At 40.3% G+C, this 14,082-nt stretch overlaps 1 protein-coding gene across 1 annotated transcript in view; it reads left to right on the forward strand.

Moving 5' to 3' along the window:
- Positions 1-10,735, forward strand: part of LOC117509609 (TLC domain-containing protein 2-like) — a 67,348-nt gene extending 56,613 nt beyond the window's left edge. The window contains 1 exon segment of the mRNA XM_034169353.1: positions 7,413-10,735. Within this exon segment, the coding sequence (XP_034025244.1) occupies positions 7,413-7,793 (381 nt within the window). The 3' untranslated portion in view covers positions 7,794-10,735.
- The last annotated feature ends 3,347 nt before the right edge of the window (positions 10,736-14,082 follow it).

Consider the following 14,082-nt stretch of genomic DNA (forward strand, 5'->3'; position numbering starts at 1 on the left):
GATTCCAAAATGGATGAAATTCATTTTTTCCTCAAAATTCTACACAATACCCCATAATAACAATGTGAAGAAGTTGTTTTTTTAATTTTTATTTTTTTAGGTTGTTGCAAATACCCTCAACAAAAATATAAACGCAACACTTTTGGTTTTGCTCCCATTTTGTATGAGATGAACTCAAAGATCTAAAACTTTTTCCACATACACAATATCACCATTTCCCTCAAATATTGTTCACAAACCAGTCTAAATCTGTGATAGTGAGCACTTCTCCTTTGCTGAGATAATCCATCCCACCTCACAGGTGTGCCATACCAAGATGCTGATTAGACACCATGATTAGTGCACAGGTGTGCCTTAGACTGTCCACAATAAAAGGCTACTCTGAAAGGTGCAGTTTTGTTTTATTGGGGGGGATACCAGTCAGTATCTGGTGTGACCACCATTTGCCTCATGCAGTGCAACACATCTCCTTCGCATAGAGTTGATCAGGTTGTCAATTGTGGCCTGTGGAATGTTGGTCCACTCTTCAATGGCTGTGCGAAGTTGCTGGATATTGGCAGGAACTGGTACACGCTATCGTATACGCCGGTCCAGAGCATCCCAAACATGCTCAATGGGTGACATGTCCTGTGAGTATGCTGGCCATGCAAGAACTGGGACATTTTCAGCTTCCAAGAATTGTGTACAGATCCTTGCAACATGGGGCCGTGCATTATCCTGCTGCAACATGAGGTGATGTTCTTGGATGTATGGCACAACAATGGGCCTCAGGATCTTGTCACGGTATCTCTGTGCATTCAAAATGCCATCAATAAAATGCACCTGTGTTCTTCGTCCATAACAGACGCCTGCCCATACCATAACCCCACCGCCACCATGGGCCACTTGATCCACAACATTGACATCAGAAAACCGCTCACCCACACGACGCCACACACGCTGTCTGCCATCTGCCCTGAACAGTGTGAACTGGGATTCATCCGTGAAGAGAACACCTCTCCAACGTGCCAAACGCCAGCGAATGTGAGCATTTGCCCACTCAAGTCGGTTACGACGACGAACTGGAGTCAGGTCGAGACCCCGATGAGGACGACGAGCATGCAGATGAGCTTCCCTGAGACGGTTTCTGACAGTTTGTGCAAGAAATTCTTTGGTTATGCAAACCGATTGTTTCAGCAGCTGTCCGAGTGGCTGTCTCAGACGATCTTGGAGGTGAACATGCTGGATGTGGAGGTCCTGGGCTGGTGTGGTTACACGTGGTCTGTGGTTGTGAGGCTGGTTGGATGTACTGCCAAATTCTCTGAAACGCCTTTGGAGATGGCTTATGGTAGAGAAATGAACATTCAATACACGAGCAACAGCTCTGGTTGACATTCCTGCTGTCAGCATGCCAATTGCACGCTCCCTCAAATCTTGCGACATCTGTGGCATTGTGCTGTGTGATAAACTGCACCTTTCAGAGTGGCCTTTTATTGTGGGCAGTCTAAGGCACACCTGTGCACTAATCATGGTGTCTAATCAGCATCTTGATATGGCACACCTGTGAGGTGGGATGGATTATCTCAGCAAAGGAGAAGTGCTCACTATCACAGATTTAGACTGGTTTGTGAACAATATTTGAGGGAAATGGTGATATTGTGTATGTGGAAAAAGTTTTAGATCTTTGAGTTCATCTCACACAAAATGGGAGCAAAACCAAAAGTGTTGCGTTTATATTTTTGTTGAGTGTATATATAAGTAAGGAAATAATAGCTGCTAAATTTGCAAAAAAAAAAAAAAAAAATTGAACTTTTTTATGTTTTCATTATGGGGTATTATGAGTAGAATTTTTATGGAAAAAAAATGTACTCCATTTTGGAATAAGGCTGTAACATAACAAAATCTGGAATAAGTGAAGCATTGTGAATACTTTCTGGCTGTACTGTAACAGCAGCTACGGACACAGGAGGAGCTCTGGCTTTTGATGGATTTTTCTTTCACTCAGACGGACAGAAACGCTGCTTTCACCTGTGCTTGTTACACAGCGCTGTGGCCTCACAGAACATTAAAGTCACTGACTGGCGATCTCTTTTTAAAAAAAATGTAGGCATGAAGGCGGAACTTTGGGAACAGTGGGTCGCTACATGTGACACTGCAAAAATAAACTGTCTTATGTGTTATATGTGGCTGTAACGCTACGCGCGCTCTGATTGGCTGATTACTGGTCAGATATTTTCCCATATCCAGACCTGTTACCATGACAGTCAGTCCACAGCGCGTATTTTAATTACAAACCAGGAAGCGAAAAACCAAGTCGGACATGAACGTACTCCATAAATATGTAAACAGCATCAGAAAAAACACACAGATTGAAAATTACCTGTGAGCAAGTTCTTCATGGAGGTAAAGAAAGCGAACGAGCCCAACACAGTCAGCAGCATATTTTGATGATACTGTGTGTGTTTATATATATATAATAGCCATATAATAAACTAATTATTAACCTCATTTGCTTGATCTGTATGGGGATATCAGACCTCTGTTTTTTTTTCGCACGGCTCTCGCTATCACTCGGTCCATACTAACACCACTGTGCGGCACAGTGAATAAGTGGTTAGCACTGGTGCCACACAGCAAGAAGGTTGTGGGATTGATTTCCAGCCTTTCTCTGTGGAGTTTGCATGTTCTCCCCATGTCTGCGTGGGTTTTCTCCGGGCACTCCCGTTTCCTCCCACAATCAAAAAAACATGCTTATTTTTTGGGTCTGCTCCTTTTCTGCCCCTGACCAAGGCAGTGTCTACATCTGGAGTTTGTCCCCAGGTGCTGGACTGTGGCTGCCCACTACTTCTAGTGGTTAGATTGTGTCTAACTGTAATTAGGACGGGTTAAATGCAGCGGACAAGTTTTGTTGTATGTATATATGTGCAATGACAATAAAAATTCTATTCTATTGTATTTTGTTTGATATTTCCCCATATAGACCTCTCACTCGGATAATAATTCTTTAATATGGCATATTGGCCAGTGTATAGTGCAACAGGATGCTCAATTTTGAAGGCAAAAGCTGTGAATACTTAAACAACAACTGTGTGTACATGTGATTTCTTTTTTTTATTTGTAATAAATTTGCAAAAAATAGAAAACAACTTTTTCACATTGTCGTTATGGGGTGTTGTGTGTAGACTTTTGAGGAAACATGAATTTCATCCATTTTGGAAAAGACTCTAACATAACAAAATGTGAAAAAAGTGAAGCGATGTGAATACTTTTCTGGATGCACTGTAGTGGCCGATACCGGTATCCACAAAAATGCTGAATATTGGCCCAGCTGATAATTGGTCAACCCTTACACTTGATACTTACAGAATTAATATCCCCTAGGCAATAGATAAGTTGAATTTTTAGGTTGCATAATGATAAGGATGAAATAGTTACTTTATTTCCACTCAACATCCTTTTGTCTCTGTCTGGGGAGGTGATGATCTAATGGTTAAGTGTTGGGTTTCAGACCAGAGGATCCTTGGTTCAAAACCCATCCAGACCTGAAAATTCCTAAGGGTCCTTAATCCCAGAGCTGCTGCTGGTGTGTAGTGAGCGCCTTGATTGGCAGCACCCTGACATCGGTGTGTGAATGTGTCTGTGAATGGGTGAATGTGAGGGATAATTGTAAAGGGCTTTGAGCTTCTGATGCAGATGGAAAAGTGCTATATAAATGCAACCCATTTACCATTTGTCTCACTGATGAAGATAAGTACTGTCATTGGTCATTGTTTCTGTTTGATTTTCTCCACTGTTTAGGTTATGCTTTTGCTTCTGTTGCTCCAGATGAATTTGTTCATAGTATTTTAAGTAATCTTCAAGCAGAAGTAACAGTTGTTTTTCTCCACTATGTTTACTTTGACTAAGGACGTGATTTGTGCAACTAAATAAAGAGCCGTCCCTGTTGTTACTGTAATTGTTGACCATCATTGTTCATCACTGTCATTACAGCACGACACACATTATAATGGCACATCCTGAGCTGCACTGTTTACTCAAGACTGTCAGTACGTCAGGGACTTTTACAGTCAGTGTTTTTACATTTTACACAAATGTGCTGCAGATGTCCACAGCACAACAGATGTACTGTCAGCACAAAAATAGGACTTTTGCTGATGGGCTGCTGAATGCATAGCAAACAAAATAATAAAATGCAAAGATATAGGTTGTTTAAAAGTATAATCACCAACAAAATAAATAAACTTACTCAGTGCTGCCAACTTTGTATACTGTGATAGTTCAAAGATGGTAAAATGCTGTGATGTGCTGAAAAGTCTGTCGGTAAAAGTCCTCAGAGCAGAAACCTTGTTTTGTATTGTTAGTACTTCCATTGTGTTGCCGACATTTGCAGTTTTTGTCCGTGTTGTCTGTGGCCTCTCTTGGCCACTGTAGTGAAAGCATTCAGAGCAGCAGGGTTAGAGATAATCAGTTTTTATATGGCTTGAATTAAACCATGCTGTTCTGATGGCAAACTGGTATAATAGTGCTTTTTGGATAATTAAGTTGTTTGAAGCAAATATTAGTTGTTGTGAGCTGATTTTAAACAGCTGTATACCAATGATGAACTGGTTTTAACCCCTTAATGCCTGAATTTATATAGCTGTATATAAAAAATGTTTTGTGTGTTTTTTTGCCTTTAAGTAGATGGTAAATAATGTTGAGATTATTAATTTCACTTTTGCACAAAAAATAAATAGTAATTTTGGTATTTTGGTAATGACTTTATGTTATAATGTTATAATAATAATAATAATGGTATGTTGCAAATTTGTGACAACAGGCATACCGGTCAATTTGGTATGTTGCATATTTGAGTCAAATATTGTAGCATATATGCGACAACAGGCGTTAAGGGGTTAAGATGGCTAAATTAATGCAGTTGGATGGAAAGTAACAGTAGAATTCTTGATGTGCATAATTAAGAACTGCTAATCGAATGCATTAATGAGGACTTTTAAGCTTCCAGCTTGATGATAAATTTAGAAGTTTTAAAATGTGAAAATGTTTGATGAATATATGGCACCTGCGTGTTTCCCTGTGGGCAGATTTGTTTTCCATATCAGGAAAAGTACAGTACTTAAGTTCAAGAATGTGACTTTAACCCTTATCATAATAACCAAAAGTGCAAAGACGTCATTGCTTCAGATTTTCGTGGTAATCCTCTGAGTGCATCAGTTTAACACAAAAGCGTAACTATGTAGTTGGACCAGACTCATCATAACATAAAAATACCGTTGAGTTTGTCTCATTGCACAAGGAGCACTTTCATTATTATGCACTACGTAATCAGCTGACAGGGAATTATTCCCATTCCCTCAGTCCACTTTGGTTTGGATTCAAACCAGGACAGTTCCTGCCCTGAACTGCTCGGTGTTCACTTTGGTTGTGTGGTGTCCTGTTAGTCGACAAGGGCTGGGCAAGATCTTGGTGCCAGGCATGTTTTCATAAATTGTATGTACTGCATTTATATAGCGCTGCTTTTCCAAAGGTGGAAGATCAAACACTGAAAAAAAGAAGTCTTAATTTCAGTAACGGTCGACACAGCATGTTGTGTGTGATGTACTGCTGAGTCTCCTCACGTCACTCATTGCCTAATATATGTATTGCAGCATGTCACATGACTCTTTTCCACTTACCACTGACCTCTTACATGTGCACAACCACAGGATCCTCCTCCTAGAATTCAGGCCTCGTCATTGTCAACAGGGAAAACATCCCGTGATCTACTCTGTATCAGATGAAATGTTTGGAGAGAGTGTTCCTGTACGGAGTACTCAAGCTGTCCATGTATACAGCCAGGTCCACGAGTACTTATAAGTACATTTAGTGCTTTAAAATGCAATAGGTTTTTATTTATTGCAGTAATTTCAGTGTTTAGTTGCAGTTATGTCATTGCTTTTAATGTTGTAATCATTACAGAACATTTTAAAACAATATATGAATTTGACTATTTTAATGACTGTGAATGATTTAAACAAGTTCAAGTGTCTGTCTGTACTTGACGGGTTGCACACCTGAGTGAGTGTATCAGCTTGTGGCAGAGCAAGGAGAAATCCTTGAGGACCGGTTTGGAACCCACACCACTTCACTGAGGTGGGATTTCTCCAAAAGTCCAAAAGTCAATCACTGTACGGAACTCCCCTTTATATGGAAAGCACTCATAAAACTAAAACAAATTAGATTATTCTGGATCCAGCACCTGGAGTTTTATTGATGTGTGTTAAGCTCTTGTTGGACATCTTCAGTTTCTTGAAACTACAGCAGCTAGAGTTTATAATGTCAGTGCACTGAGTCACTTTCCTACAATGGCAAAAGTGAGAGTTAAAAATCGGGACATGAATTTTGAACCGATATTGCATTTTGACATGCACTGCTGCTGTGTGTTGCCACACTATAGAACCATCTTGGGTCTTGCATAGCAACCACCCAGGCAGACAACCATCATGTTTACAGTTGCATTGAAACTAAGTACAGAATTCCTTCTGGAATTATAGCTGTTTCAATGATAAATTGTCAGGTCAGTTCCAGGGAACATCTGGTGGTTCCATGCATTTCTACATCCTGTGTTGTCACCCAAGACCCAACTGTGTTTGGTCTTGGATGTCAACTTCCCAAGCAGACAGCTGATCCATCCGTGTGTATGTGTGTGTGTGTGTGTGTGTGTGTGTTTGAGTAGTGAAGTGCTCCGTAGGCTAATCTGTAGGTTACATGACATTGAATAGCTTCATAGTAGCTCAATGTGAGCAGTGGATGTGGTGATTGGCTGTTTTGTTTTATTGTTGTGGAATTTTTATGTATGCTTTGCTTTTTTGACACATTAGCCTAAACAATAGGGACAGCTAAAATACTGAACACAATATTTATGTAATACTTTGTGTAGTTTGTGATGCACGGTGCCGTTCCTACTGTCCAATCAGGTAGTGATTTCCATATGAACAAGCGGGAGCTTGGAGCCAACCTTGTCCCTGGGCCCCAGCAAGACACATGGCAACTCTGGATATAGGTTGATATGGATACCGATGGATCCTGGATCTGCACTTGTCATCCAGGACTAAAGGCGTAGTAGTAGTATGGTGGATGTGTGGATGGATGGCACCAGCACATATTCCTTGACCTTTCTTGATATCTGATGTACATTACTATGATGGTTACTAAAACACATACACTAGCAACATGATGTTGGGAAATACAGCTATAATGAACATCAGAGCACCAGACTAAGTCATTCCTACATTTTATTGCGAATGTTATAGTCTAATCACTGTTCTCATCCAGATTTAAGGTTCATTACTATTGTTATTATTTTATTTCTAATTTACCAGCTGCACATTGTGTTTTAAAATATTTTATTGCGACTGCATCGTTACTGAATTCTTCATTCTCGCCCCCTGTAGGTGATCACCTGCTTCAGCCTCTCGGTGCTGTCATTTCGCTACATTGGCTTTGCCGTGGTGGCTCTGTTGGTGGAGATTAACTCTGTGTTTCTACACATGAGGCAAATCCTGCGCATGGCCGGGCTAGCCACAAGTACCGTGTACAGAGTCAACAGCATGATCAACCTGGGCACGTACGTAGTGTTCCGTATTAACACACTGGCCTGGATGACCCGCTGGCTGGTGGTCAATAGGGACAAGGTACCCCTCATGGCCTATACCCTAGGCAGTGTGGGTATGGCCATCATGACAGTCATGAACATCGTTCTGTTTTACCGGCTGCTCAGGAGCGACTTCCTGAAGAGTACCACCCGGGAGACCAAGAAGGAGAAGGAGATGTAGACGTGACAGATTTTATAAATGTGTCCTTGAGATTGGGTAATGATTGCGCCAAAGTACACAGTATGTTTCTTTTCTCACCTACAGATACACAGTGCTCTCTCACACACACACACACACACACGCACACGCACACACACACACACACACACACACACACACACACACACACACACACACACACACACTGTTCATGAAAAGCTGAAGTTCCAAAAACTACCTTTGTTACACACTTGTAGTAGTCTTAATTTGTATTTTTGGCATCTGTGCTTGTGTTCAAGTCATCATGGATGTTGGGTATTTTTTTGAATGTTACCAAACGCCTTATTATTGTACCGGGTGTCTTAGTCTTTATGTTCTCAGATATATCTGACAAGTGATGAAGCACTGTAAAACAAATAGCTACACACAATAATATAAGTACTTAATACATTCATATCAAAAGAATTATTATATATGTAGATACACACACAGTTTTGTGGGTTATTTATTATTGCTATGTTTGCCTTAAAGTGGGATTTATACTACAGTACATTAAACATGGAAATCTCCATCAAAACTTTGTTTTTCTACAACTCATTAAATAAGCTAAACTATTACACTGGTTTTCTAGGTGTTCAGACTGTTTTGAAATTTAAAAGAAAGGGTGCTGTGCAGATATTTTAGGTCCAGTTCATGTGCTAAGAACCAAATAACCAAACACTCTCAATACCTACTGGAAGTAATTAACATGTTGGAAAGTTTTTTTTTTTTGAGATTGAAATGCATTTCTTTTGTGGTTAGTTGCTGATGATGTTAAATCAATTTGAATTTAATGTGTTTTTTTTCCCGTCAATTTATTAGAGTGATGATTGGCAACTGTTTTGTTTTGTACTGAGCAGTAGACTACAAAAGTAAGTACTACCTTAAACTTTTGGTTTAAGGTACTTAAGAAGGTATTTATGAAGGGCTTTGCAAGTCCCTGAAATGATTAATTGATTGTCAACACAAGTGATTATTACTCTTTCTTTTTCAGTGGGCACTCAATTCATCAGGTTAGCATGCTAAATTAGCCGTTGTTGGCTAATGGGTCTTGCATTCTGAACTTGACATAATAGACGATTGGTTTATTCAGTAATCATGTCTGTATGTACACTATTCTTCAGCAAAGAGGCCAAAAACAGTCATTTAACTCTGAAGAAGTACAGTTTTTCTTTATGGCAGCGCCATACTGCCATCGTGTCCAGTTCTGGACTCTGAAGTCATGTCTGAGTTTCTCAGTCAGTCTTCTGACCTCACGAAGGGTCTGCTTTTACTTGTCGTAACGAGTAGTAGGAAATTCAAAGCTCCCGCTTCAAGACGGACATGGCAATAGTTTACTGTGGAATGAAGAATTGACGGCATTTAAACGTCTTTTGTTGAACTTGTTTTCTAAAACTAACACTTCCAGATTGCCTCAACTAAACACCAGCTGCTAACTCAGATAGTTTGTAACGGCTCTTTGCTGCTTTTCTAACTCAGTTTTTCATTTCACTGTTTAGCACAAAGAAAGAATTTTGGTGGAGTGATCTGCAGTTATAAAATTTAGAAAATTAGACTGATAAATAATAAAAAACTTTGTTAGGGAGTTTTTTTTTTGTTGTTTTTTACTTGTTTTGTCAAAGGCTTATAGTAAAAAGCGTGATGTCGCTCGGTAATTGTAAGCAGCGCCGCGGGAGCAACACTCAACTAGAATCTATCTCAAGAAGAAATCTTATTCACAATAATTACAGTTTTGGGGAGCATTTAAAATGAGGCTTACATATCTCATTAGCAGGAAGTGACAGGGGTAATAAACTGGGCAAAACAAATGAGCACATTAGGGTTTGATTGTTTCATGAACTTAATACAATTGTTAACATTACACAGGGTGACCAAAAAACCTCTAGGCCACTATCACCTCTGACTAAATCATGCTTAAATGACCGTAGCAAAAAATGCTGAATTCCACTGATGGCATATTGTTGGTTTGTGCACGTTCACATGGCCAATGTTCTGTTGGTGCTAGCTTTCAGACACTAAAGATAAACACACGTTATTCTTCATTTGCCCTGTAGAGGTCAGCATATTGCATTATATTGGAACTAAATCTGTGAGTTTATTTGAAGCTTTTGGCTCAGATGCTTGCAGAGACTCATGATGATGATGATGATGATGATGATGAAGAAGAAGCCCCTGGGCTCCATATGTGTGTCACAGCAATACAGACTTTACACTGCGTTGAAATGTTCTCCGCTGTTCACCTTGTTGACTTCTGTTTGGGACATCTTGTTATTCAGGGTTTGCCATATTTATGATTTATGTGCTAAAAGAAGTTGTGGATTAAGCAGGAAATTATGAAATATATTCACATAGCTGACTTGTTGTGCTGAATGCAGTTCTGCAGGTTGCATTGTTGTGGGAACAACAACCTGCACATGCTTATTTCAAACCAGCTGAAATAACCTTTGTCTTACCTCAGCCAGACACCAACACCAAGTCCTAAAAGCAGACTCTTTAATCTACAGCTGAAATGATTTGATTGAAGAAGCTGAATCAGCAGCTGCACATTTTTCACTTCACACCTCTCAAAAGTGATTATTTGATGCTTTTTCCCCCTCCTCTCTTTCATTTCACAACCAGACATTTGAACACATCACATCATATTTTTTCCATTTTTATGACACTATGTAAAAGAAAGGGCTACAGCAATCTGAGATTTGACCCCAAAGACCTTGATCTCCACCAAAATGATTGACCTCTGGCTGACCTTGCCTAGGAAATTCTAGAATTCCCTTAAATATGTGCCACAGTTGGTCAAAATTGGGTAAAAATCAAATTCCATGACACTTAAGTTTGTCAGAATGAATCCTTTAAGGGCAGTTTTAGGTCAACTGTCACTGACATATCAAGATTGTTAGAAATAACTAAAAGAACCGAGGAGGAGGAGGCCAACATCACCCCATGGACTGACCTTTAAAAAAATTTTTTGGCCTCATTTGGGCAATTCCAGAACCCACCTCCATAGGTTTGGTGGACATTGGAGTTGGCAAGTGACCTGGGAGGTGGAGGGAAACAAACATTTCTCAAATCATAGTACCATGATTCAATACACAAAGCTAAAATTTGATCATCTAAAAAAAGAAATGCATAATAATAATAATAATAATAATAACTCCCTTGTAGTGCAGCCACAGTGTCATATTCTGTGAATGAAAAGACACAAGCATACTGAGCACTTCAGCAGCTGACAAATTTTTACTATTGTCATATTTAAGTTTTTTCTTTTCATCTAAGAAGAAAGCGTGCTAGGAATGACTGGGCGTCCGGACGTGGAACATACTGCTGTTTTACTGGACACTGTTTTATTGACATGAAGTGTTTAACCAGTGACAGGTTGCATTTAAGAAAATGATAAAAGTGGTGGTGTTAGCATATGTGCTCACACATTAGCAGTTAGCATTGACAAACGCGGTCACGTTGCCCACGATTCACACTAATGGTGAGCGTTTGACTGTTATGAGCATGGTTAGCATAAATCGTGTGACTGTTTTGCTAACACTAAGCTGAACATTACTTTTTAGCAGATGTCTTTATACACACACACACACACACACTCACTCTCTCTCTCTCTCTCTCTCTCTCTCTCTCTCTCTCTCTCTCTACCAGTCAAGTCTTGGGACACATTTTCCTATTGTCGTGAATGGAAAAGTGTGCTCACACTCTTTACTGGTAGAGTACAAGGTCTATTAGAAAAGTATCCGACCTTATTATTTTTTTCAAAAACCATATGGATTTGAATCACGTGTGATTACATCAGACATGCTTGAACCCTCGTGGGCATGCGAGAGTTTTTTCACGCCTGTCGGTTACGTCATTCGCCTGTGGGCAGTCTTTGAGTGAGGAGTGGCCCACCCTCTCGTCGTTTTTTTCATTGTTTAGGAATGGCTCAGAGACTGCTGCTTTGTTTGATCAAAATTTTTTCAAAACTGTAAGGCACAACTGAGTGGACACCATTCGATAAATTCAGCTGGTTTTCGGTAAAAATTTTAATGGCTGATGAGAGATTTTGGTCTGGTAGTGTCGCCGTAAGGACGGCCCACGGTGGCTGACGGTGATCTGCGCTTCGAAGCGGCAGCGTCTCGCCGTTTCAAGTTGAAAACTTCCACATTTCAGGCTCTGTTGACCCAGTAAGTCGTCAGAGAACAGAGAACTTTCAGAAGAAGTCGGCATGAGGAGTTTATTCGTACATTCCATTGTTAACGGACATTTTGTAATGAAAGAACGTGCGGGCAGAGTCGCATGTCGGGCCGGACCCGACTGCGGGGGGTCGCGACAGGAAAAACACCTCCGTTGGAAACCTTAACGGACAAGTTGGAACATGCCCAAGCTGTTAAACAATTTCTCAGTTACTCACTTGTTGAAAGCCATCAAAAGCCGCCTGAATTTTACAAATGGTTTTCAACACGGAGGTGTTTTTCCTGTCGCGGCGCACACGGATTCGCCGAGTCGTCACGGAAACGACTTGGCGAATTTGCGAATTTACACATCTTTCATTACAAAATGTCCTTAAACAGTGGAATGTCCGCATAAAGTCCTCATGCCGGCCTCTTCTGAATCTTCTCTGTTCTCTCACGACGTCCTGGGTGAATTAAGCCTTAAATTAGGATGTTTTCAGGTCGAAACAGGCCGACGACGGCGCCTGGAAGCGCTGCGCGATGTCCCGCTCCGTGGGAAGTCCTTACAGCGACAGAAACACCCCATAATCTCTCATCAGCCGTTAAACTTTTCACCGAAAACCAGCTAAATTTCTCGAATAGCGTCCACTCTGATATTCCTCACAGGTCCAGAAAAATTTTTGATAAAGCAACGCGCGCCGTCTCGAGCAGCGTGTGAAACAAAGGAATTCAGCCGAGAGGGCGGGACCACATCTCACTCAAGGCCTGCCCACAGGGAAATGACGTCACCGACATGCGTGAAAAAACTCACGCATGCGCACGAGGGTTCAAGCATGATTGGTGTAATCGCACGTCATTCAAATCCATACAGTTAAAAAAAATAAATAAAAGTGTCGGTTTCTTATCTAATAGACCTCGTATATATGAAATTACAGAATGAGAAAACACAATTTTACAGTGTACAAGTGTTGCTTTGTTCATTGATGGATTTTACTTTGGTGATTAGTGACACATAATTTATAGTAACCTATTCAAAATATAGTTTGTAACAGCAGCAATGATTATGTCTTTAAGCTCATTAAAGCTGCAGTGTGTAAGTTTTAGTGACATTTATTAGCAGAAATGGAATATAACACAACCATCTGTTCATTAATGTATAAGAGTTGATGTGTTATTCGAAGCTTACAATGAGCCCTTTATTTCTACATGGGAGCGGGCCTCACCATGGAGGCAGCTGGTTACAAGTCCAGGTTAATAAGTTTGAGAACCTTCATTTTTGTGAAATGGAGAATTATACATATTGTTTAACAGGCGAGGGGGGGTATGAAACCCTTCACCAAAGAAGTGAAAACGTGACTGAAAGCAAAATCTTGAAAGGTGGCTGTACGATGCGGTTTGCAACCTCACCACTAGATGACACTAAATCCCACACACTGCAGCTTTAAAGACAAATAACCAACAAAGAGGACAAACCGAACCCTGTAAAACGAACGCAACTGAGCTCAGGTGTGAAAATGAATCACTTGCTTTCTCTGCCACGTTTTGCAAAATTTTTGTTTTGAGTTTAAATACAAGCGTTTTGTTTTTGTTTTCTTGGTTTGGCCTGTCTTTTTTGTAATTAAAACTGCAGTTTATATGTTTGTATAAATGTTTAACATGGAAATAAAAATCAAAGAACTCTGTTTTCAGTCGTGCCTGTCGTTCATTTGGTACTTCTGTTAATTTGTTTAAAAAGTGTAACAAAAATATTAAAATTTTAAATAGCACTGCATGTATGATCCAAAATATGATGCATTCAAGTGGTGTGTGTGTGTGTGTGTGTGATGATCAGTAAAAAAGAATGGCAGATTTATTATAAAGCGTGTGTGTGTGTGTGTGTGTGTATTTGCATGCACAGATTGATTCAGACCTCTGAGATATCTCTGTTGAATGCTGGTGCTGCCATCTCCTGGGGCTTTTGCATTTGTTCCTTCACAAACTGTTCACCTTTTGATCACCCTGCTCAGAGTGCCGCTCTCATTGGACCGACATCTCTGCTATTTTGGCATTGTGGGATAGCTTGAGCTCGCTGATTGAGCTCGCCGGACTATTTTCGCCACACTGCTCCGCGTGCCGCT

The sequence above is a fragment of the Thalassophryne amazonica genome, chromosome 4 (assembly GCF_902500255.1).
Source record: "Thalassophryne amazonica chromosome 4, fThaAma1.1, whole genome shotgun sequence".
NCBI classification, from domain to species: domain Eukaryota; kingdom Metazoa; phylum Chordata; class Actinopteri; order Batrachoidiformes; family Batrachoididae; genus Thalassophryne; species Thalassophryne amazonica.